The sequence below is a fragment of the Myotis myotis genome, unplaced genomic scaffold (assembly GCF_014108235.1).
Source record: "Myotis myotis isolate mMyoMyo1 unplaced genomic scaffold, mMyoMyo1.p scaffold_m19_p_16, whole genome shotgun sequence".
Lineage (NCBI taxonomy): Eukaryota > Metazoa > Chordata > Mammalia > Chiroptera > Vespertilionidae > Myotis > Myotis myotis.
The window spans coordinates 13,875,274-13,901,873 of NW_023416320.1; the positions used below are offsets into that span (position 1 = coordinate 13,875,274).

A 26,600-nucleotide genomic window follows, 5' to 3' on the forward strand; every position below is an offset into this window, starting at 1 on the left:
GCCCTAACCAACTGAGCTACCTCATCAGGGCATAGGAAATTTCTAATGGGCTTCTCAGCAAACATTCTATTTATTATCTGTTTTCTGCCCTATATCATTTTTTAAAACCACAGTTTTCCTTTAATGTCCCTGATTGTGGCTTTTCCATTTTTATAAATAAGAGAGGAGAGCCAAAACCTCCCTTATTCTTTCCAATTTCAAATAAACGGGGTTTTGTGTGGTTTATTTTGCTTAAAAGTATGAATGGTTTTAACAGTGTTTTTATAAATGTTGATATAAAGAGCAGTAGATATATGATTGTGTGATTTTCGTTAGCTTTAAAGGAGATATATATCTCTTTAGATCTTCAACTCCTAACTGAAGTAAAAGGGACATAACTGAAAATAGAGTATCAACTGATAGTCTAAATCAAATTATGTTTGGATTCTCTCTAAAAAGTTATAAGAAGTTATCATTTAATTGCATTCTTTTGGAATAAAAGTAATGACATTTTTATTTTGTAATCCTGTTCAGCACCTAAAGAATTAGCAAGTCTTAATTTAATTCTTTTTTATTTTGGTTGTTATATTTCCGTCTATTAATGAAATTAATTTAAAACTATATATATATATTCATCTTGATGGTGGTATAGCATTAATCATCCCTTTGTCTGAGAACCAGAAAAAATAGAAACAATATAATGAAAGTGCAGTGTAATAAACAACTGTAAGGCATTACTAATATATTTTTACTTTCCCCTAACTTTGATATAGTGGCATTATGTAAAAATAAAAGAGTTTATAATCTCATATTTTTTCTCTAGAAGAAAAGTTATATAGTTTTATTTTTATAAGAATGCTTCAAGTCAATAGGCAGATTTTTACACAGTTATCACCATAGCTAATATTTTAGGGGCCACAATTTCTCTTTTACAAATCAAAGTGATTATAAAAGGAGATTGATCATTTATTACAGGTATACTTATTTGCTTACATAACATGTCAGAAACTTGTTTAAAATAATCTTAGTCTTTTAATAATCACTAATATATCATGAATAATTTGAAATGTTTTGTTTCACTTGAGAGTAACAAATATATATATCTGGTCTTTTTCTTTTTTTACTTTTACAAAAGCAGAAGTTAATGAAGAAACTGGGCAAGTGGAAGAGCAGGGGGGAGAGGAGCAGGGAGTCGAGGTCAAGGCAGGTCTGTCTGTGTGTCTAAACTAAATGACTGGGTGTTTTAGAAGTCTGACTTTGCATTTCTAAATTCATAAGTGTACAAGAAAGAACAGATTGTTTCCCAGTACTAATTTTAAAGTAAATTACCTAATTTTAAATGGAGAGATATTATATAAGCTATCTAGGTAATTTAACTGAATACTTAATTCACCCATTTGAACATTATCCTAATGTTTAATCAAACTAAAATTATAGGCCGTGCTTCTGACCATGATTTGCACTTATCTTTTACCCCAGCTTTACATTCAGTTCATTTATTTATTCAAAAATGTCAATTGAGTACCTACTGAAATGCTACATTTTACCTTGTGTTTACACTGAGCAGAGGTACATTGAAGTCTTCACCTCTCTTTGAAGAATTTTGATTTTGGGGAGGCAAATTACAAGTGAATGTAGGGTAGAATATAAACTCCAAGTTTTAATTATTAAAACTTTTAGAGACTATCATAATTTTATACATAAAATTTTCCCTCTAAAATAATTAAAATTAACTGTAGGTACCTTTTTTTCATCTCAGTTCAATATTACTTTAATGTTTATTGATCATTATAATTTCTTCCTTAAGAGTCCTCCTTCTCCATGGTTATGGAGAGAACTTCATTTTGTTTTTTTAAGTCCCTATTATACTTAAATATCATAATTTTGCCACTTTCTTTGTCAGAATTTTTCTGAAATGATAAAACTTAAAATATTATATAATCAGTAAATACTTTTATATACTTCTTTTATCCAGTATTTACTATTTTAATTTGAAACTCAGAGTTGAATCCTAATCATACCTAAGCTGTTGTTTAAAAAAAAACTTCTTTCTAATTTCTTTGAACAATGCAGAATATCTTTAGATCTAATTTTATCATTTTTTACTCATCATCATTTTTTATTCAGGGATAGTAGAGGGTATTTTATGTTTCTTTTATTCTGTCCTTTAACACTGTGCAAGCAGTGCCATTATGTAAGTTGTGCATGCAACATATTCTCATGGATACATTTTTTAATGGTGTGTGTAGTTTAAGACAGAAGACTTCGTAAGCTGCAGTTGCTAATTAATCATAACTATTTTTAATGTCGTACAGATGAGAAAAATCAGCAGAGTACTTCTGATAATGAAAGCAAAGGCAAGTTTAGATGCATGGTTATGGAAATGCATAACTATCTCTGTTACGAATTTCTAGTATACAGACTACTAGAAAGTCACACCTCTTTCATTTTCCTGAAATGCTATAGGAATAACATTTTTATGAATACTGTAAGAATGACCTTTATTTTAATTTAGCTTTGCAGTTAATGTTTTCATATTGCTCATTCCTATATATCATAAACTACTAGTTCATAGGAATAGTGAAAGGCTTCACACTGCTCATCACTCAGTTGCCATAGTAAAGTCATTTTTTTTTTTTTTTAGGATATTGTTAGTTTGGGGACTCTAGCAGTAGTTAATATCACTTCTACTTGTTTTAACTTCACTAAGATAAAGAAGCCCATTTGTTGAACTAGTTTGTTGCCTATACTTTATTTTCAAAATTAAGTTAGTGAATTACACCAATTCTTAAATTAGCATAAAACCATAGCTATAATCTTCCTAACTTTATAACATGACTCATTATTCCTCATTTTATCTGTATTTTTATCACTTTTCTTATAGGATAGGAAGGACATGCTTTACTCTTGTGTTCATCAGTGAGGTGTCCTGTTTAGTGCATGGATTTGCTTCCTAGTGTGTGATGTCATCTTTTGTGGTGTGCTTGACTTTTATTTGGGTTGTTAATGACATGAAGAATTAATCACTCTTGTCTGTTTTCAATGTTATAAAGACAATGAGGGAGAAACTCCGAGCCCACCTAATATTGGGGAAAAAGGCAAGTGTAATATGAAGTGAATTGTGCCTTTCTACATATTAAACATTCAGTATTGACTTGTGATGTGCATGAATATGCTCTTCTAAATTAAAAAAGCATAAATACAACTATTAGTGCCAACTTAAGTTATCCAGTATTTAATGTCTGCTATTTTACAATATATTTCTGAATGTGAGATTTGTCTTAAAATACTTTCCTTATTATTGGATTACAGTAAAATTCATTTCTATTGAAATATATGACACTAAAATCAGAAGTTTTGCTTTGATGATAATGTTAAGGAATAAGATTCTAAGGAAAATAGTAATAATGTTATGTATTTATAAAAACAGAACATAGATTTTTTTAAAATTCAGAATTGTTTTAAAATTAAATGAATTTAAAAATATTTCAAAGCAGAATTTTAAAGTAGATAAGGAAATGAACTTTACTTGATGTCATCTTTTGTGGTGTGCTTGATTTCTATTTGGGTCATTCATGACATTAATATTAATCACTCTTGTCTGTTTTCAATGTTACAAAGACAATGAGGGAGAAACACCAAGTCCACCTAATAATGGGAAAAAAGGCAAGTGTCACAAATATTTATAACATTTGTAGATACTTCACAGTTCTATACACACAAATTAATATATTGTATAGGTGAGTAGAAAAGATAATTGATTTTAATACTTAGACTTAGTTTTCCTATAACTATTGATGACTTAATTCTGTAACTAACCCAACCAAGTTTTCTCAAAAACAGTAGGACTGTGTATGTTTCGTAGTGATTGATAATAAAATATAACTACACACATTGATTTAGAATGTTAGCATTTAAAATATTTACTTAAAAAATCAACATCTAAAATTTCTCTGTTATAACAGTTTACCCTTGTTATTTGGCCATATCAAGAAATGAATAGTTTTATCCTTTAGTAATGTAGTTGAAATGTCCTTCAGTCTTGAATATATTTTTTCTTCTCCATTTTCATCTTTTATAAAAAATGTCTATAATGTTACATGTGAAATCTAATTAGCACTAAAATACAATCATTTTTCTTATTGTGGAATGTTAATTATTCATTAACACTTCATGTATAAAATTCTTAAAACTGCTATGATATAAAAAGGCAAGAATAATATAACAAAAGAAGTAAAATCAAATCAAGCATTATAAAATATGAATATTCTCTTTAAAACAAAAAATTAAATGAGCTCTCAATGTATATTTACATATTTGTCACTTTTATCTATTTCTTGACCTCTATGATTTTCACTTTCCATCTGTGAAAGGATATGTTTGGATGTACTTAAATATATGTCAGTGATCTGAAAGAGTAAATATATATTCTTAAATGTTCAATTACTAGGGTATAACAAACTTTAAGAACATTTAATGCCATTTTATATTTTAAGTGCATTCCAATGTATCAGTCTGTTCTCTGCTTCAAATGAAGTCATTGTCCTGGCCCATTTGGCTCAGTGGACAGAGCATCAGCCTGCAGACTGAAGGGTCCTGGGTTAGATCCTGGTCCAGAGCCCATACCTCAGTTGCAGGTTTGATCCCCGGCCTGGCATGGCATGGGGGAGGCAGCCAATCAATGTGTCTCTCTTACATCGATGTTTCTCTCTCTCTGTCTCTCCCCTTCCCTTCCACTCTCTCTAAAAATCAATGGAAAAATATCCTCGGGTGAAGATTAACAAGAAAAAAACCAAAATCCTGAAGACATTAAGTTAATGAATTTAGCTGATGAGGTACTCTCAGCAGGGCTTTTTTCTCTTTTTTTTACATCTAGTTGGCCCTGAATGCTATTAAATCTTTGACCTCTAGACTATTCTGCTGTCTTATTGCTTCCTTTGATCTTGCAAGTAAAGGTTCTACTGACAGTGATTATTGGGGCCTCAGTCACACAGTCATCATCAATTTATTTTTTATGATTTATATAAAAATTCTCTCCACTGCAAAACATCACGATTGTTCATGTAGACCAATCCTACTTGTGACATAGTTGGACCTAGAAAGGAGGTAATGAATAAAAATTTGAAAGATGAGAACTCTATATTTATATATGCTTTCATTTTTATTTAGTATAACCTTTTGATTATCTACCGATAATTAAGGTATCTAATATATCCTCTTGCTGTTTTCTTTTGGAAGAGATAAATTTACTGTTTATTTTAAACCTCACCGAGAGTTCCTGAGTAAGACTCCAAAGGTTAAAGGGATGTTCCTATGTTCCTACTTCTACTGTATATTCAGAGTAAAAAGTAACTGTAAATTGCAGCTATAATCATGTCCAAGCATTGGGTAGAGAGGTAGACTGAACACCACCCTCTTCTGATTTAAAATGCAAAGCGAGAGAGAGAGATTGGAGCAAAACCAAGTAAAGAAAGTCCTTGAAACACGAGAGAATCATCAGTGATGTGAAATGATCACTAGTAGGAAGTCACCGTGGTAACCTGCACTAAGAACAGTTTTGGTGGAGTCAGAGGAGGTAAAAGCGATTAGAGGGATTTAAAAGAAGTGGAGAGACTCTGGCCAGTAGCTTAGTTGGTCAGGGCGTCGTCTCAATGGTGGACTTAACACCATCCTCTCAGTTGAGTCCCCGATCCCCTGTCAGGGCACATACAAGAATCAACCAATAAATGCATGAGTAAGTAGAACAAGAAAATCAATGTTTCCCTCTCTCTCTAAAATGAATAAATACATAAAAATTTATTTTAAAAAAAATGGTGGAGAGAAATGGAGACAGTGCAAGTTTGGCTGTAAAAGGAAGAAAAATAAAAATTTAGAGTTGAGGGGAGCGATCAGGAGAACTGAATACTTGAAGGAAACTAACTGTGTTCAGTCTGTCTTCTAAATTGAGATGTCAGTTCACTGTGTGGAGCCATCTAGCCCTGAGCCATCTGCCTGTAGTTTACCAGGGCACAGTGTTCTGTGGTGTAACCCCTAGATTCAGAGTCAAGACTTTTAGCTTTGGAAGGACCCTTCTAAATCTTTTAATAAAACGGCTTTCCTTTACTGATAAAGAGCAGAGTTCTAGAGCCTAACTTCCTCTTACCCTCATCGGAGCAGGTCTCTAGTCCTGACACCCAGTCTCCGGACTTGTTAATGTTAAACACGCATTAAACATTAAACACGCATGTCTTTTCAAATAAATGGCATTCCCCTTGCATGGGTTCCAACCATTTATTTTTAGCTGTTAGCTAATGGTTTGGTTCAGTTCAGCCATTATCTGCTGATTTCAGTGTATTGTACTAGGTTGCAATTGAGGATGCAATGATGAATCAGATATATTCCCTGCTTTGGGGGAGTGATAACATAATGAAAATAGCTGGTAAAACATATAGCATGTCACTTACCTAAAGTGTCTTAAGACTGTGTTATATGTTCAGAGCTAACTTTATAAAAAAAACAGGTAAGTTTTCAGGAGGGTCTGGGTAGATTTTCAGCCGAAAATATTTATCCCACTATTTGTTATATTACTTTATATTCTGCTAGTTTCTGGTGGCTTAATTATTTTAATAATATAAAGCTTTAAGCTTTCCAGACACTGAAATGTGAATGTTTCTGAGGGGACGGACCAGAGCTGTTAGCACATACACCTTTTCATGGGAGGCAAGTGAGAGCCTGTGAGTGGAGAAAGTTGGATGTGGGGGGAGGGATACTAAAAAATGTGGTAGAACACTGGGTACCGTGGAGGGATGGGAATGGCAGACTCTGCCTTGAACTAACCCCAGGTTCACTCTGAATCACATTGCTTGCTGTGCAGATACGCTGTAAGTTGACTTTTTAAAAAATGTTGGTATATTTAAATTGCTTAGAACAATACTTGTATGTGTTAGCTGTCATTACTATTATTTCTTAGTGATGTCTTGCTATAAATTCGAAAACTTTAGATTTACAGTCAGATTAAGCCTGATTGTGATCATCACTCTGAACCAGTTATTCAGTACATGTTGTTTAGTAGTGTCTAGGAAATTAGTACTCTGGATCAGGTAACTTGCATAAGAAACAATTCCAAGGGGGAAATGAATTGAATTGAATGGCAATATAAGATACTGCATAATGTTCTAATACAGTTAATTGTACATGTTTCAATATGTGTATGAAAATCAATATGAAACTATTTAGAATAATTTTCTCTCAGTCAGAGAACTGTTTACATCAGTAGGACTTTTCCAGTTGTATAGTATCTAGAGAATGACATTGAAATCAGTACTTGGGTCATGAGCTCAATTCTACTGCGAAGTTTATGGCCTCTGGCAAGGCTTTCATTCTGTGGACCTCAGTTCCTTCTTCTGTAAGTAAAATATTCCCTAAGGACTTTAACACAATAAGTGTTTTTGGATATGTGGCTAAGAATGTCAAAAGTCTCTAATAGTTTTGTTTCCAACCTATGGTTTATGTTGTTGTTAGTTGGTTGGTTGGTTTTAGAAAACTTAACAGATACAACCTCCTAATTTGCTGTTAGTGGGTGAACACTGGTGGGATTATAGACTAAACCCTACCAAGTTGCCTATTAAAAAGTCATGTGCCTAAAGATGCATAATGAGACTAAAGGGAAATATTTTGTCCCTTTCAGCCTTAATGTACAGTTGCCTACATTATTTAAAATATAGAGAAACTTATATATAAGAAAGAAAGGAAGAGAGGAAGGAAGGGTGAAAAAAGGGGGAAAACTGGTTTACAAAGGAACCAAAAGTGATCATTTTAATGGTCTTAGTAACGATGCTTGCTTCTGTAGGCATTCTAGGAGTTGGATACCATTTAGGGTGGTAGGATTTGCAGATCCTCATTTTACTTTTTTTCTCCTTCTGCTCATTTTATTTCTTCTATACTTCAAAAATCTAAATAGACTAATTGACTTGGGAAAGAACCTCCTTCCTCATTTCTTCCAGAAAAGGTTAGCCATTGTTGAAGCCATTTCATTGTCGACTTCCCAGATACAATTCTAAAGCCATCTTCTGTTTGCTGTTGAAAATAACAATAGGAAAGGGAGATGGTACTAGAGAAATCACAGGTTTAGAACCTTGACACAAGGTCTGCCTTTACAATATACCAACTGCCTGACTCTAGGCCCTTATCCAAGTTAGTTAATCTGAGAAGAGGTAATCTTAGCATATTTCTTTCATTTTCATATGCTACTTTGAGAATCAAATGAGGTAATGCCTGTGAAATTGTTTGTAAACTAGGGTGGCTATTCAGCTCTTATCCTTATTAATCAGCTCTGTCTTCTTACCTGTACATACCACCTAATAGAAGGTCCTTTCTGTTTTATAGGATCAAATATGAGGTTGTATGTGAAAACACATTGAAACATATCGTGTTATATAAATATAATCTTGCTAATATAGGAATTCGTACTATTTAAATCATAGTGTTGGCTACATGGTGTAATGAAGACTAGCCAGGTATATAGTTATTTTGTAGAAATGAGGGCTTTTAAAATATCACTTAAAAAGCTCACGTCAAAGTTAAGTCATAATGAGTAAAATTGTTCTTCAAATTATCTAATATGTATCAAATCAATCTTCAAGCTTTCCATCTACAAATTAAATTCACAACTGAATATTTACTACTGCATTTGTAAAGTAATAAAAGTATTAGTTAAAGAATGTATCCTTTAGAATAAATTTCTTTCTGTACTTGAATGGATTCATCATTTGCATCTGAGGCATTTGATATATATTTATTCAAGGTAATCATACCAATTAAATTGCATTATATATCTCCGATTTTTACTCTTTATTCTCAGGTAGTAAATACACACTGTCATGAGCTAGCGCTTTGTACTTAAGTTTTAATTATTAGATCTTTATTATCTAACATTAAGAAGACTTTTCGTTTTAAAATTACCACAATAGTCTGTTCATAAAAAAACACATGATCAGTGATATTTTTGCTATTTTGTTTAATGTAATTAAAGCAACTTTCAAACAATTTGAACATTTTTTTCTGATGTAAAACTAGGCATCTTTTAATTTCTTTAAATGTTTTATTTTAATTCTCTGACCCATAAATTCAAAGAGGGCTACATATGGGTAGCTCTTGACATTGTTTTTTGGGGTGATAAATGAATTAATGATTCACTAGTCAATTCTGTTCTTTTTATGACTTTAAATCTGTTTTAAAATAAACACTTGGGTTCTGATATAGGGTTTAATAATAGCCATAGTTAGGACTTATGGAAAATCTTCTAAATTCTAAGTGTCTTAATTTCATCATCTCTGGTAGAGTTCCTCTTCCACAAAATCTGACTAATCAGTCTAGAATCCTAAGAAGCAAGAGGAACTGTAATTTTAGCACAGAAATAACCTTAGAAATTTTTAAAACCAAGTTTCTCACTTCAAATATACCAGATTAGTGGCCAGAGATTTTATGAAACTTGCTTAAGATTATAAACCTCATTAAAAGCAGAAATGTTCCTAAAATTCACCATTTCTGGCTCAGGCTAGTAACATATATTACCTCTCCTATCAATCATTGATAGCCTTGATCTTGGTCTTCTTTCTTTGTTGTAATGGCTAGTATCTATAAATTTATGGCTGTGGGGCTTTTTTCCCCACTGGCATATACTTTCAACAAATACTTGTTAATTTCACTCTGTCAACATAAGACAAATGACTCAAAGAAAGTCTTTGGAAATTAAAAATGTTATACCTTAAGAAATGTTTCCTCACACTTCAGAAGATGCTTTCTGCCAATTTACAGATCGGCTGGCCCATTTCAAAACAAGCCATTTCTGCTTCTACATACTCAATCTTATTTTAACAGGTAGCATGCCTTCTATTTCTGGAACTTCACAAACTATCAAATGATGGAAGGAGAAACAACTTTTCAAAATAACAAACATCTAGGAGTTTAGAAAATTTCACTTTGAACAACTCTGTAGTGCTTGTAAAATCTTTCATATTGTTTTTTGGTAGGAAACTAAAAGTGCAGATCATTCAGATTTAACAATACTTTATTGTTGATGAGCTTATTATTTTCCCTAAAATGGGAAAATTAGTCTTGTTATTTTTGTGTTACTACAGATTAACTTTGACTAAGGAATATATGAGTCCTTTGTTCTTATAACTAAAGGAGGCTGTACTAAAGTCTTGGAATTCATCAGAAAATTTCTATATTCTTTAAAGGTTTTAAGATTTATCTTCCATTAGCCATTGATTGATATATAGCATCTTTATCCAGATTGCTTACTATTTGGTCACCCTATATTGCATCTTTATCAGTTATTTACTAATTAGAAAATTAGGCTGTCAGCTACATACCCAGGTGTAACTTTATAAAATGATCCCAAAGCAAGCGGTTTGTTTTCTTTCGGTAGCTGATTGATGTTGGACCGGTATAAAGTGTCTAATTATTAATAGCATTTAATAAAATGTCTATTAATAAAGTCTAGGAGTGGGTAATTCTTATACAGTACTTAACCAGTCAATTCTAGCAGTATAAGTAATCAAAAACAGCATTGTGTCTACAGTATCTTATATTTGATGTTGCAATATAGCATATTTTTCCATTTTTGGACAGTGATTTCATCTTCCTAGTTATATTTTTTAGCTTAATATTATAAAATGTTAGGATTCCACTATTTATGGCCAGAGATTAAAATGGACGTAGATAGTAACTGTCTACATGACTTACTGTGTAGATTTAGAAACGCGAACAAAAGTATAGGCCAGTATATACCTAAGTGTTCACGAATGCTGCTACGAGAGGAAAGTTAAGTGGCGACCAGTGACCCTATTGATACGTGACCTGCAATGATCTGTACTCCCCACACTGCCATTTCATTAATCCCACCTTCTACCACTTCCCCCTTTTCCACCCTGCGTTAGCCCTGGAGGCCTCCCGTTCACGTCCAGGATGCTTTTCTAGAACATTTCCAACATGCTCCCACCTGAGGATATTTGCAAGTGCTGTTCTTCTGCCTGCATTGCCCTCTCCTCAAGTCAACATACAGCTCCCTTACTTCCTTAAGTTCTTGATCAAAATGTGCCTTCTTCGTGGGGGTTTCTATGACTACCCTCTTCAAACTTTCGTCAGACCCTAAGCCTTTTGTTACTTCTTACCTACTTCACATTTGTCTTCTTAGTACTTATCAATATCCAAGCCATAAAGTATCATACTTGTTTTTCTTATTTATAATCTGTTTCTCCATTAGAATATAGACTTTATGAGAGCATGGATTTTTGTCTCTTTTGTTTGCTCTTGTATCCCCAGTGCCTTAGATATGCCTGGATTGTTATAGGTGCTGAGTACATATTATTGAATGAATGAATATTAGGCCACACTACAAATAATTCTAAATAATCTTAAATAAGCCAGGTAGCTCATATTCGATGATACTAAACTATTACTAATTTGTTTGAAACCATATCCCATAACACATTTTTCTGTCATTTAATGAAAGTACTAAATATGGTAGTAAAATAGCCATTTTATCTTGTCCTATATTAAAATCTAATTTCTCTTGATATGTACGAAATTTGTGCATTTTAATTTCATATACACATTTCATTTCATCACAGAAAACAGTGTTTAGCAAAATATTCATTTCTAAAATTATTATCATTAATATCAACTAAGAAAAAACGTATTTGTCAAATCAGTTTAATCATTTTCTTCATACCTTCAGCTCGTTCATTTTATTGGAAGTGAGTTTTAGTGCTTTGGATTTTTTAAATCTATTATAAAAAATTCAAATGTCACATTTGTATATCTAAGACATTAACTACACATGACTGAAAATTTACGGGAGAATATAGGGGGTAAATCATTTTTTTAAATCCCTGAAGTATTTTTAGGTTCTTGTTATGAACATTACCCAATGTTTCTGACAAGCTCTGATTATTCTTTTTTATTCATAGTAGAAGTTACATGGGAAGACCAGCAGGAAAAGGTGAATGGTACAATAAATGATGACATACCATTGCCGCAAAAGAAACAGCAGTCAGAGCCAGGTTTGTCAGGATGTGGAAAACCGCGGGAAGCATGAGAGGATAAGCGTTGCATTTCATGCTTTGTAATGCGTGTGTGCCTGTTCCCCATTTCTCTCATTTTGGTGTGAACCTGATAGCTTGTAGAGCCTGTTTATATTAGAGTGGTGGACACTTTATTTAAAATGTATTTAGAAAGTTAAAAAGAATGACTATTTTATTATTAGGATTACTTCCTTAGGAAAAAAGTGACAAATGTAAGCACTAATGATCATTTATATATTTGGTCCTTTTAACTCAAATTAAAGTGTCTTCATGAAGAGACATTTGCTTTCCTAAAAAGTACCATAGTAAGCTCAGTATATTCTTTAAATTGTGTCTATAGGCCGTTCTTTCTTTCTCATTGCAAATGCTGAGGGATTAAACTACATATTGGTAATGATTTGTTTACAACTTCTGACGCTAAAAATATTGCCAACAACAAGGAATAATAGCATAATATATTAATTTGATAAAGATTCTTTTCAAATCATTAATTCTACCAATGAGTTGAAATAAAGTGACTTTATTTTCCTCTCCTCTCTCTGAGGAGATATGATTACTAGAAGACACAAAATTGAACCAGGATTAAAAGCAGACACAATCAACTGAATATCAGTATTACTTTAAAAAAAAAATTTTTTTTTTGACTTTTTACAGAAAGGAAGGGAGAAGGTATAGAGCGTTAGAAACATCGATGAGAGAGAAAAATCGATCAGCTGCCTCCTGCACACCCCTACTGGGGATGTGCCCACAACCAAGGTAGATGCCCTTGACCGGAATCCAACCTGGGACCTTTCAGTCCGCAGGCTGACGATCTATCCACTGAGCCAAACCTGTTAGGGCAGTATTACTTTTAATTAATAATTGAGTGAGAGTGAGAGTACATCAAAAATTTCATTCAAAATTTTAGAAAACAAATGGAGTTTTTGATAATATTATAAAAATGGACACTTGCAATTTTTATTTTAAATATAACACTATTGAACTGAAGGGCTAAGTAGCATTAAAGTGTGCCTATAGTAACAGTGTTAATGTGACTCATTTCCTGTTATGTCTCTAAAAACCTATATTTTAAAATCTGTGAATGTATAAATTAAACTAACTTTTATTAACGAATATCAGTTGCTATCCTGTTGTATGCCAGGCATTGTGTTTGGCTCTGAGTTATTGGGGTAGATAAGATAGATGCAGTAATTGCCCTCATACAGTTTACATTCTGCAAAAATACACAAGTTAAAAATTATACTAATAATTAAGTTACTACAATTGTGATACAGCTATAAAGGAGAATAGGGTGCTTTGAGAAAAAAGTATTACACGACATAAGTTTAGAAAGCAAGGAAAAATGCCATAGTTCAAATGACTTAATCTGTAAATTCTCTTATAGTAAAAACAGTTACATACTGAAAATTTATTAAAATGAATTGGATTTTGTATTTGGAATTTTAACATATTCATAAACTTGTAAGAAAATATCTTACATGTTTTTTTCAAATTTTTAAATAAAATCACTCCTTTTTTGGAAAAGAAAGTAGCATATTATTATATATTAGTATATTTAAGGTGATTTAAGAAGTAAAAAAAGTATGTATGAAATTAGTTATATGTTGTGATTTATATAACAAATATCATTTCTTTGAAAATCTCTCCTTGCTATATTGTGTGATGTGGGTTTTCCTGGTCATGAACTACTATTTATTTGTTTGTCCTGTTTGCTCTCATGTCTGAGTACATGGATATGTTTGTGGCCATATATATTTATGTAAATAAATTATATTGTACATTGAAATCATGAAACAATGCAATGTTTGGCTAAAAAAATGTCACCAATTTTTAAAAAATATCACCTTTATATAATGTTAATTTTTGTGTATTCTTTGTATTTAGCATATATTTTTCTTACCACTTAAGTCCTCTAATTAAATATAAACTATGTGTATAATAGAGGAAAATTAATATAATTAGAATGCCTTAATGTTATGGTTTAAAATGTTTATACATTTTTCTATTTTGGCAACTGTGCATTTTCCTATGTGTTAGGAAATTCCTGGATATTCAAACTCTTAATGTCATGAGTAAGTATGCAATATGCTAAAGCCGTAAATGCCATGTTAAATTGTAGTTTTCCATAAATAGTTGTATTTATTTCTGAAATAAAGGTAGGCTATGTATAGAATATGCTTAATCACTGGAACTTTGGAGTGATAAAAGAGGAGGAAGATAGTGGGACGTCAGGTGGGTGAATTACATTTCAATAATGTTTATGAGCTTGGGCTTTGCAGAGACGTCTTTGGGGGCATTCTTTAATTTATATTTAAGTACATTTATGATATTAAAAATCTATTCATTGTAGCCTTTGTTTAAAATGTAATTTTTATTCACTGAATCCGTTAATTGTCGAAGGGTTGTTGTTAGAGGATTATTGTAGGGAACTTGTGGTATTAGAAAAAGTTTGGAGGACTTCAGCCCAAACCTGAGAGCAAGGTTGGCTCTGTAGCAATAGCATATATTGCTGTATTTTTTTATTGCTGTGTTATGAAAGGTTGTGCAATAAGAATACCTGGTATCTGACCATTTTTATGATGTATACTAAGAGTATAAAGATCACTTGTAATTTTTATTTTAAATATAACACGATAGAACTGAAGGGCTAAGGGGTATTGTGTTGGCTAGAAAATATGAGTTAACCAATATTTGCATGGACTTTAAGTATTATGGACTTATTTTGAAGAAGAATCTTGACATCCCTGAACTACGCTGTCCTAAGAGGATAGCCAGGGCAAGAGGTGATTTGTTTTCAGTGCCTCTAACTGAAGCAGGATTGATGAGGATCCCTGGGCAAAATAATTAATATGTTTGGTGCAAGCATAAAATACAGGCTTATTTAAAATCAAGTGATTTTAAACCCCAGGTATTATGTATAATGTTTAGAGTAAATCACTAAATGGCTTCCTGCTGGGGAATGAAGATTAGATATTGTTTAGGCCGTAAAGTTAACAGAACATTCTTCATGCAAATCAAGGATGCATGAGGAGGGCAGATCTGTTGTTTATTTGTTTTCCAATGAGCAATCTGATTCTAAAGTAGAATCCTATGGTCTATGATAATGCAGTGTTATTAAACATTGAAAGGAAACTGTAATCTTATTGAACTTTATTAGAGTATTTACTTTGAGTTTAGCTGTTCTTAAAGTAATTAGGAATGTGTCTGAGAAAAGAGCGCATTTGTACATAAAATATTTTATCGCATGTTTTTCTAAACTCATCCTACAAAAACATCTGGTAAGAAAACTAACTCTGGTTAGACTGAAGGAATGTTTTAGAACATATATTTTCTCAGTTCCTCTAAGTGAGAGGAACTAAATAGTTCAGAATCTACTTTGAGATAAATTTAAAGGATTTCTAATTTGTTTGAAGATTAACTGCTCCTATTTATTGAAAGAATAATCCACCATGAATTGTTATTTTCTAAGTGTAAGATATGCTACATTTAGGGAAATCTTGAATTAATTTGCTGCCCTTACTGTAGTTACCCTGAGCCATGACAATGCAATTTACCTTGCTTTATCTTATTTGGAAAATATGTTTATCTGGAAGACTGAGGGCAGTGAAACACTTTGCTGAGTTGCTGTGTTGATTGTATAGTATTTTGGAAATTGAAAATATTCAAAGCTATGAGTTATGTTCTACTACTTACTATAACTTCTTGTGTGCTTAAGTCACTAGGTTTAGCGTTATATGATTTGCTTAATATACAGGGTGGTCCAAAAACTATATACATAGTTTAACAGCTTATAGCTCAATTTTGAAAATTAAATGTATTTTATAAACATTGCCTTTATAATTATTCCAAGTGTGTGTATACATTTTGGGGGACACCTTATATTAGCCATTACTTTTTCAAAATTGACTTTTCCATGTTATATTTCTTATAGATCTATAACTGTAGAGAAGGTAGGGGCTTTTTTCTTAGTTTTACCTTTAAAATGATACTTTTAAAATTTATCTTAAGGAAAAGTAAATATTCAAAGGTGCATTTTATTAGTGAATTTTAGGCTTTAAATTTTTTTTTAGTATTTTGATGTAACAGACTTTTGTTTGTTTTTTTATTCTTGAATAGTTTGATATATTTTAAAAGTAAAAATAATTTATGTCAGTCTAAATCAGTATTCTAAATTAGTCATCTAATTAGATGCTAATATAAACCATCTAGCCTGGAAAGAAGAATTAAGGTTGTTCCAGGTCAATATTAGGAGGTTGGTAATTTCTAATTATTTCTGGATTATTATAGAATAAAAGTATTTTACTTTATTTATTTATTTATTTATTTTTTTAAAAATATATTTTATTGATTTTTTACAGAGAGGAAGGGAGAGAGATAGAGAGTTAGAAACATCGATCAGCTGCCTCCTGCACATCTCCTACCGGGGATATGCCCGCAACCCAGGTACATGCCCTTGACCGGAATCGAACCTGGGACCTTTCAGTCCGCAGGCCGACGCTCTATCCACTGAGCCAAACCGGTTTCAGCAAAAGTATTTTATTTTAGACAGAAAAATATATTGATGTATAACAAAGTAAATATTTTGTACAACACAAATTAACTGATAGAATCTTGTAACTAAATCTACCGACATCCTTAGACATAGTGTTCTTTGTTAACAAGCATGTTTTCCTGTAAGTAAAGGGAAATTCATGATTTATGAGTTTAATTGCTCATTTAAAGTTGGTTCAGTTTCCTCTGAACATACAGATAAATTTATAAGGCCAAATTTGTACTTTAGTGACTGTCATATGATAGGTTGTGTGCTATAGCTGGAAAATTAATTATTTTAAACTCCCTCAATACATGCTCTGTTTTCCTGCTGTGTTTAAAATTGCATTGGATATCAGACTTCAAGGACAGAATGAGAAAAAAAAACAGCACAGCTTAGGAATAGGAAAGAAGGCATTTAAAAGATAAACTTTTAGCAAGCTTATAAAAATAGGGAAATATTTTTAAATATTGTACCTTGCTTATTTTAATAAGTATAATTTATCGTAAATGTTCAATATCAATAACTTTATGGTTGTTGACAATTATGGATAGTTATAATTAGTTTTAAAAGTCAATTCAAATACTTGGATTGAGGGATTTTTCAGCAGATTCTTGTCACAGTAGAGAAGTATTGGTTTGAAATCAGTAAACTTGCCAAACATTTGGGTTTTATATTCTAGGTCTATCCTGATCTTTGTGTCATTGAGGCTCCTACTAAGTAAATGCTTAATTAGGTTTCATTTTGAAAGGTTCCTGCTCCCAACGTAGACTCCTCTGCCCTTAAAAAAGTATCATTGTATGATCAGCTTTTAATAATATGTAAATGCTAATATACACTGAAAGTCTTGAGACTTCTCTTTCATTGTTAGGAATCTTTTTAACAAATGCTTGGTCCTTTAGGACATATGTTTACTCAGGTGCAATTAAATCTGATAGTAGGACCAATTGTATGTCTGTTGTCAATGTTGATAAATGGGAACATTAGCCACTCAATGAAGTTTCAAATAGTGTCATGCGCCCTTGTTAAAGACTTGCATTTATGGATAAACATGACCCCCTTGTATGTGCCTTTTTAAATTAAGTTGATTACAAATTATTATTTTTGTTTGAACTTAATATATTCAGTTGTAATGTAATAGGTAATTCATTATATTGACAAGGGAAAATTTTGGGTTCACACAATTTTATATAAAGTCACCATTATGTTAATTCTCATGAGCTAACCAAATATCTTAATGACACTGATTACTTTATGTATCTGTTTATTTTCAGTAGATTGTTTTTATTGGAAGGACCAATACAGACAACTTTCTTATATATAAAAAATGTTATACTACTTTACTTGACTAAAAGCCCATTCTTTTCATAGCTTGCACCTGGATGGTACCTTAAATTTTAAAATGTTTGTTCAAAAATAGCTTACTATAAGTGATGAAATGCTACTTACTATAAGTGATAAAATGATACTTTATAAATGTCATCTATTTCAGTATATTATATGAAAATATTTTATTTCTCTTTTGTAGTTCATATGGTTGAATGAACAACAACAAAAAAATACTGGGCATTCTCCTTTATAAAGCCTTTATAATTCTTTTTTAAAAAAATATATTGATTTTTTTACAGACAGGAAGGGAGAGGGATAGAGTTAGAAACATTGATGAGAGAGAAACATCAGTCAGCTGCCTCCTGCACACCCCCTACGGGGGATGTGCCTGCAACCAAGGTACATGCACTTGACCGGAATCGAACCTGGGACCCTTCAGTCCGCAGGCTGACGCTCTATCCACTGAGCCAAACCGGTCAGGGCAAGTCTTTATAATTCTTAAGTCTAAAACTAATAACCTGCCATAGATGTGACAGTAATGGACACTAAGAAAGGGTATACTTTTACTGCCCTTAATTACTCCAACCGGTTATTGGTGAAATGAACCATTGGAAAGAGTTCTCATTAGAACTACCATTAACAGCACTGAAAAGTAGAATGTTTGTGGCAAAGTAACAATTAAGGAAAAGAGGGGAGATAGGAAGAGTGGAGGGGTATGCTTAGCTTCTTAAGGTTCACTGAAGTCTGATTCATTACAATAACATACGTGAAATAAGTCTTTATATTTTATTGCCATTTAAATAAGATATGGCTGTTCAAATAATATTAGTTGACTATGTTTCTCTTTTTAAAAAAAAGCTGTTTTCATAAAATAGTTTATAATAAAAGCTAATCACAGGAAGACAAGAAATCCAATAAAGATTTTAATATATTTGGTACATTGAGATTTTATGATTTAAATGAATATTATATCTGCTAATTAAAGTTAAATTATTTTTATATAAGACTAGTTAAGATCTATTAATGGGACCTCTCACATAAATGATGAAAAAATTATTTAATGGGCACTTACAGTTGGTAGTGAGATCATTGTCAAATCTTTCATTTTCATCCTTTGATGTAGTAAAAATTTCGTATAACTTTCTTAAAATGTTAACTTATTGGTGCTAAGTGTTACCATATTCCTCAAAGAGTAAAAGCATTGGTGAATTACTTGCATAGTTATAGCATGTTCCTCTTTTTAAAAACATTCTAATTAAATGCTATATAATAAAATGTCAAGTTCGGGTATCACCATGAGAATATTTTTTTGCTTTTTCCTTGTTTGATGTTTTATTTCACGTTTTTGTTGGGACATATAGCATCTAGTAGAAAGAAAGTTGGCCTGTAATCAGGAGACCTCTGTCTATTTCTGGTTCTGCCACTGAACTTGTTTTGTGACCTTGGGTAAGTCACTTGAATTCTATGTGTCTCAGTTATTCTCTAAAATTAATGATTGGTTTGAGAAGAACTTTGAATGTTTGAACCCATATAACATAGAAAACATTCCTGCAGCGCCATTATAAAATAATCCAAGATACAGGAAAATAGTAGGTAGAGAAAGAAATATTTGTTGTTTTTATGTTTTATACCAAAAAATGTTTTCTTAGAGATGGAATATGTATAAGCAGTTACTTTATCCACTTTATGCCAATTTTATTTTAACATGTGAGGAAACTATTTTAGTAGTATAATAAATATGTCTGTAGTGAAATTTTGCATAGGAGAAAGAATGCAAGATATAATACAATTCAGCTGTCCTATGATATTAATATATCTCTGATTTTTCTACCTTTTCTTTGAGAAATGGATGGATTGGGGATGGAAAAATATGGCATATATCATATTAATGTATGAGTACAATAATGTTCTAGAGGTCAATCCTATGAACAGAGTTTGGGTTGTACTATAATTATGATGAGATTTAGTGTCTCATTATGGATAGGTCAAAGATGTACTTGTATAATAATCAAAATTACATTATTAAGTTTCAAAATGTGTTATCCTTTTCAGTTCTCTATATTTCATACGAGGATTCCTTTTTCTCATAAGAAAAACATTTTGGTCATGTATGTTATCCTAGTGGAAAGTTTTCATTTTCTCAATATTCAGGAAAAGAGAGAAATTGGTTATAGGAAGAAATGCTCTAAAGAGTTATAATTCCAATATACCAGTATTCCAAGTGCAGTTTGATACAATATGGTCTTCTATAAACTATGATACAACTATTGCAGAAGTGAATGTAGTGGTTTTATTTAAGAATTTTGTGGTACCTGATTTAAAGCTTAAGTAGGTAATTGAAATAGGAGATTTCGGTTTTGTTATGTTGTGTTCATGTGTCGATCATACTAACACTAATTCACTAATATCTTTGGAAGAATTTTTTTTTGAATGCTGAATTTAGCAGACCTTTCCTGCTTTCAATCACTGTTTAAAATGTCTTTCGAACTTCTCTACAGCCAATGGGGAAAGACTGTTTCCAAAATGTGTGCCATATCTGTTATAGTAGATGTTGGATTTGGATGGGCAGATTTGAAGAGAGAAACATCAGTGATCGATGTGGTGTCTGTAAGAACTTTCTTAATAAATAAGCATTATCAGGGAATCCAATCCAATAAAATTGGCCTAAATTGAAGGTTAATTTGAATTTTTAATATTTACATAAAGCCATATATTTCAGCTACTCTTCTCATAATGAATTTTATTATATTTGTTACTCTCCATCATATGTTATGATATTTTGCTGTACTGAAATCATTTAGTAAATGTTGGCCTGATGACTGTACTTTATTTTCATGCGTGCACTGATCTATTTGGGAAATTTAAAAAGCATAAAATCTGTTGGAACTATTTTTATTGCTCTCTTTGAAGATGTTTCAATTAAATTTTATTTTTTACGTGATAATTAAAAATCCTAAAAGGATTTTCACTGATCCTAAATGGACTCAGTAACGCCTTAAACAATATGGTCACACTAGTAACATGGTTTTTATTCACGGTCTCTTCCTTCAGCATCAGTGATCAGGATTGGCTGTCCACAAATAATTATAACCTTTTGAATCCGCTTTTTCTCTACACTAACTTTATTTCTCTGATCCTACTAACCCATAGTAGCTTAACCAATTCATCATCAGTTCTTCCCTTTTTTTTATAGAATGTGTTTGATTATATCTTTCCTACCATTATGCACAGGATTCTTTCTCCAAATGATTTGGGCTCTTTCCTTGCGTGTCACTTTTACCCTTTGAGTATCTCCACTCACACCCATCTCCTTTGTCTATGTCTGTCATTACACGATGTGGTCACAGAAGACGTGGACCCCACCAGGAGAAGACATTCAGGTCTGTCTCTTCTACTGCTTTTCTCTGCTATTTTTTTATTTAGCTAACTTACCTTAGGAAGTTTTACTATTTTTTAAATTTAATTTTGCATTCTCCCCTAATATAACAAAATGTTAAACTCTTTTAGGTATTTTCATTTTAGGTAGTTGTATAGTCAACTTTTAACAACAGCTGCTCCTATTAGATGGGTGAAAATAAAATGATTAATTTTTGTGTTATATATAGAGAGATTTCCTCCCATATATATTTATGATCAGTTAGATTACATAAGTTAATTATAATTTGCTCTTCAACTTATTTTAGACTTAAAACTTGTGCTCCACTCTTTTTTATATAATAACAAAAGCATTTTATTTCTATCATGAGTTCGGCAATGTGCTAAACTGTGGAAAATATGAAAGACCTACATGCCCTAAGCTATCAGTATCATTGAGAAGTTAAAATATGTGAGTAACATGTTATGTTTGTGTGCCAATGTGGGTGACTCTAACAAAGGTATAAAGTCAAATAAAATTTATTTTAACTAAATGGCCAGACAGGCTTCATGGAAGAAGTAACACTTGCAGTAAAACTTGAACATTCATTCAACACTCATTTAAAAAAAATTTTTTAATTGATTTTTACAGAGAGAGGAAGAAGGGAGAGAGAAATAGAAACATTGATGAGAAACATCAGTCGGTTGTCTCCTGCGTGTCCCCTACTGGGCATGGAGTCCTCAACCTGGGTATGTGCCTTGACAGGAAATCTCAACCACCAACCCACACCCAGCCAGGCCATTGAACATTCATTTTTTAAGCACCTGCCGTGTGGTACTGTTCAAGGTGCTGGAAATAACAGGGCACAATACAGCCCCTATTCTTGTGGGCTTTTCTAATGTGGGTCTGTCAAGTAAACACAATAATATTACAGGTATAATGAGAAATTATATATCTATATATTTAACATTTCATATATATTAGTGGAATCACAAAGTGTGATCACTTCCACCTGAAAAGGGTAGATATTAGTTCAAGAAAGACTTCATAGACAAAATGACCTTTGAGTTGCATGTAAAAAACTAGAAAGATGTTGGCCTTATGTGTAGAAAGCATTTCAGGGAGGAGAAATGATATAGGCAAAATAATTCAAACAGGTTCAGAAACGTAGGCAGGGAAGGGGTCTGAAGATGGTGTAGGTTATTGAAGCATAAAGTAGGGGAGGAACAAGATCAGATGTTTCTTTCTGGAAAGATTAGAAGCTATATTTTAAAAAATGTACCTGTGCACTATAAGCAGAAAGATAATTTATGAGGATAATTCATCAGTCAGTTAAGAGATGATAATGAGCTGAATTAAAGTATCAGTAGAGGCAATTGGTACATCAAAGGTTATTTAAAGGCTTAGTTACAGATTAGATATTATCAATGCAGAGAAAGGAGGAATAAGGTAAAAATCTCAGGTGACTGACGTTTGGAGAGATGGTGGTACATGTATCGAGAGGGAATATAAGTTTTAGGGGAAAAACAAAAACTGTGATTGGGAGTTACAAAGTAGTCATGGGGATGTAAAGTATAGCATAGGAAATATAGTGAGTAATCTATAATAATGAAAGCATGATATGCTAATTAGACCGGACGCCCTTCCTTCCGGACAAAGCCACAGTGGGCAGGGGCTGAGACAGAGGTGGTAGAGACCCCTGGCCAAGGTGGCGGTGGGGGGCGGGGGGCTAGGGCCAAGGCCCTTGTATGAATTTCAGGCATCGGGCCTCTAGTATTGTAACAACTATGTGTGGTGCCAGGTGGGCACTGGAGATATCAGGGGGAACACTTTGTAGAGTAAATGATCGTCTGACAACTGCAGCCACTGCAGTGGTAGCTGCAGCTCTATGGCACTGCCTTTTCTCCTGGCATGAGGAAGCTGAAGAGTGAGTTCTCTCAGTTCTAGTGGTAGGCCTCTAACACTGTTAGGTTGGAACTGGGTCTGTATTAACTAACACTGGAATTTAGGCTTCCACACATTCTCCTAAGCCTAGAAATAAATGAAGACAAGTGCATTCTGTTTCAAAGGAAATAAGAAGTAAAGAAAGAATGACAGAGAAGATAATAAGAAAAGCTTCAGAAAGAAAAGGAACTAATTTTAGAAGAGAAAGGAGTAAATTTTCTAACAAGCAACTCAGAACGGATTTCACTTGTTCAATAAAAGTTACCGGAAGTTAAGGCATTTCAGAAACGTACTGGAGTTTGTGACCAATAAAATGTAACATCTGTATTAAGCGATCACATCTCTAATGAATAAGTTGGTATTTTTCTCATGAACACAAGCTATTAATACTTCAACCCAAATGTGATGGAAACATAATTTCATAAGGTTAATCTTTTCCCTGACATATTAAATTGAAGCGTATGTTTATGTTTTACACCAAAATCATAGGATCTTCATTTGTGTTAATGGATCCCAGTATAGTCACTGAGGAATGGAGTTCAGCACACATTATGAAGCACCAAAAAACATTGATTGTAGCCCTCGCAAATCATAATCAAGTTTAGTGAGCTTTATTAATGTTTACACTTTTTCTTCTTACTCTTATGAAATTTCATCTGACAAATACTTTTATTTTTATTTTTCTTATTAATCCTCATCTGAGGATTTACAGTTACAAATATTCTATATTTTTGTAATTTGGAAAAAAATGAAAATAATATCTATAAAGAAGTTATTGCAGAGTTTTGTCCACACTAAATAATCAAAAAATGGTAGCTCTTAATTTATTACTACGAAAACAGTTATATCAAAAGTTTATTTTAACAGACAGATATACTTATGTAGCTCTTTCCTTATGATTTATGCTTGTTTTTAGAAAAATCACACGTTTTGAATTTAAATTTAATATATCAATAATCTATAAACAATGAACTACTAAAGGGTTTAGATAATCTAACCCATCTCTGTTTGTTTAAAAATAGAGAGAAAATAATTTTAATGGTAGAGGTAAGCATTAGACTGTACTTACTACCATTTTCGTTACTTATTTGTGGCACCAGAAATAAGGCAAACTACTTAAGTCTAGATACTTTTTAAAAACATATTATGCTTCCTTTGAAGAACAATCAAATAAGTTATGCCTTATTCTCTATTGCCTTATAAAGAAACATGTTGGTGAGCAATAAAGTATGAGACTCAAAGGCCTGTGTGATCTTAAGTATTCATTGGTAAAAGAGAATTGATCATTTGTGTGTGTGTGTTTACTTTCAATCAACAGAAGAATAAAAACAAATGACCTGCCAAGATAAAAACAAAAAAACAAAAAACTATTTCAAGAGTAAGCAAATAAATGCCTAGAAAGAAAAACAAACAAAAGAAGTGTGGGCTACCACTTTTCTCATGTAGGACTGAAGGGCTGTTTTAAAGATGAGAGAAATTTTTTAAAAAGTCTATGGCAGGTTGCCAAAATGATATTTTTTAACATTTTTTAAATTATTCAAACTTTCAGATCTCCTCTCAAGATATTTTTAACACACACAACATACATATTGCTCAGAATTACAGTAAATTACAGGTTTAATGTATAAATAATGAAAATGGGTCTTGATTAAGATAGAAATAAAAATCTAAAGCAGAAACTATTAAATCTATAATGATAAAAGCACAATATGCTAATTAGACCAGATGTCCTTCCGGGCGACCTTCCGGACGAAACCAGGGCTGCGAGGGAAGCCCAGGTCCCGGGTGCCTGCCGGTGGCCAGAGGGAAGCCAGTGCTGGCAGCCGGGGGAAGAAAGGCCTACTCTTGCATGAATTTCGTGCATCGGGCCTCTAGTACCCTTATAAAATACCCAAATAATCTATTCGGCTATACTAGGCTCAAGTCATTCTGTAGGTATCATAATAGCATACTAAACTATTATATACATGATTGGCTTATATAAAGGGAAGGTTATTTCTGAAATTCTTATTCCAGTGCCATGAAAATATTTCACATTCTAAAAATTCATTTGTTCAACAAATATCTACTGCCAGGTTTTATTCTAGGCCAGGGGTCCTCAAACTATGGCCCACGGGCCACATGCAAATACAAATATTGTATTTGTTCCCGTTTTGTTTTTGTACTTCAAAATAAGATATGTGCAGTGTGCATAGGAATTTGTTCATAGTTTTTTTTTTAAACTATAGTCCGGCCCTCCAACGGTCTGAGGGACAGTGAACTGGCCCCCTGTTTAAAAAGTTTGAGGACCCCTGTTCTAGGCACTGGGGAAGTAACAGTGACAAAGACAGTCAAGGTCTTTCTCATCATAAAAACTTATATTATTAGGAAAGTAAATAGTAAACAAGACAGGTTTATTTTTATTTTTTTGTTAATCTTCACCCATTGATTTTTAGAGAGAAAGAAGGGAGGGAGGGAGGTACAGGGGGAGAGAGAGAGGGAAACAGAAGCATTGATGTGAGAGAGACACATGGATTGGTTGCTTCTTTATGGAGCCTTTTATGACTTGGGTAGGGAAGGAGTTCTTTTAAATAGGGTAATCCAGTAAGTTTTTTCTAAAGAGGTCATATTTTAATTAAAACAAAAGAATAAGAAGAAACCAGCTATGCAAATTATCCATAAAGATCAATAAGCAAGATAAAGCAAGGGCATTAAAGTTCAGAAGAGGAGAATAATTTGGGCTATAAATATTTTTCTGAAAATGCATTAAAGTATTGGTGACACATAAGAGTTTTAAATAGTTAAGATTTGTAGTGGCCCTGGCCCGGTAACTCAGTTGGTTAGAGTGTCATCCCCATATGCCAAGGCTGTGGGTTCAATTCTGTCAGGGCACATATGAGAACCAACCAATGAGTGCATAAATAAGAGCAATGAATTATGTCTCTCTCTCTCTCTCTCTCTCTCTCTCTCTCTCTCTCTCTCTCTCCCCCTCCCTCCCTCCCTCATCCCCCATTCCTCTCTCTAAAATCAATTAAAGGAAGATTTGTAGAGAGGTGAATGAATAAAGTATAGCTCTGGATACTAGTTAAGTTATGATAAAAATATTTTTTTTAAATCTTTTGACTCTGAGGAAAGGGTACATATATTAAAAGTCAGGTGAGTAATCAAGTATCTATAAAGAAAACATTGTGGCCCTGGCCAGTATGCTAATTAGTTAGAGTGCCCGCCTGCCCACTGAGGGGCACAGGGGGTTTGATTCCAGGTCAAAGGCACTTGCCTGGTTTGCAAGTTCAATCCTTGGCCCAGATACGTGTGTGGGAGGCAAGCAATCGATGTGCCTCTTACATTGATGTTTTTCTCTCTCTCCTGCTCCCTCCCTCCCTTCCACTCTCTCTAAAAATCAACGGGAAAAATA

At 32.7% G+C, this 26,600-nt stretch overlaps 1 protein-coding gene across 36 annotated transcripts in view; it reads left to right on the plus strand.

Moving 5' to 3' along the window:
* RIMS2 (regulating synaptic membrane exocytosis 2) overlaps positions 1-26,600 on the plus strand; it is a 342,905-nt gene that overhangs the window by 201,536 nt on the left and 114,769 nt on the right. For 5 of the 36 annotated variants that reach the window (XM_036338001.1, XM_036338008.1, XM_036338006.1 and 2 more), the window contains one exon: positions 21,255-21,287. The exons of 27 other annotated variants lie outside the window; for them this stretch is intronic. In XM_036338001.1, the coding sequence (XP_036193894.1) occupies positions 21,255-21,287 (33 nt within the window). Of the gene's footprint in view, positions 1-11,944; positions 12,027-21,245; positions 21,288-26,600 lie in introns of those variants that run through there. 4 more of the 36 variants (XM_036338005.1, XM_036338013.1, XM_036338016.1 and 1 more) reach the window with 3 other exon arrangements.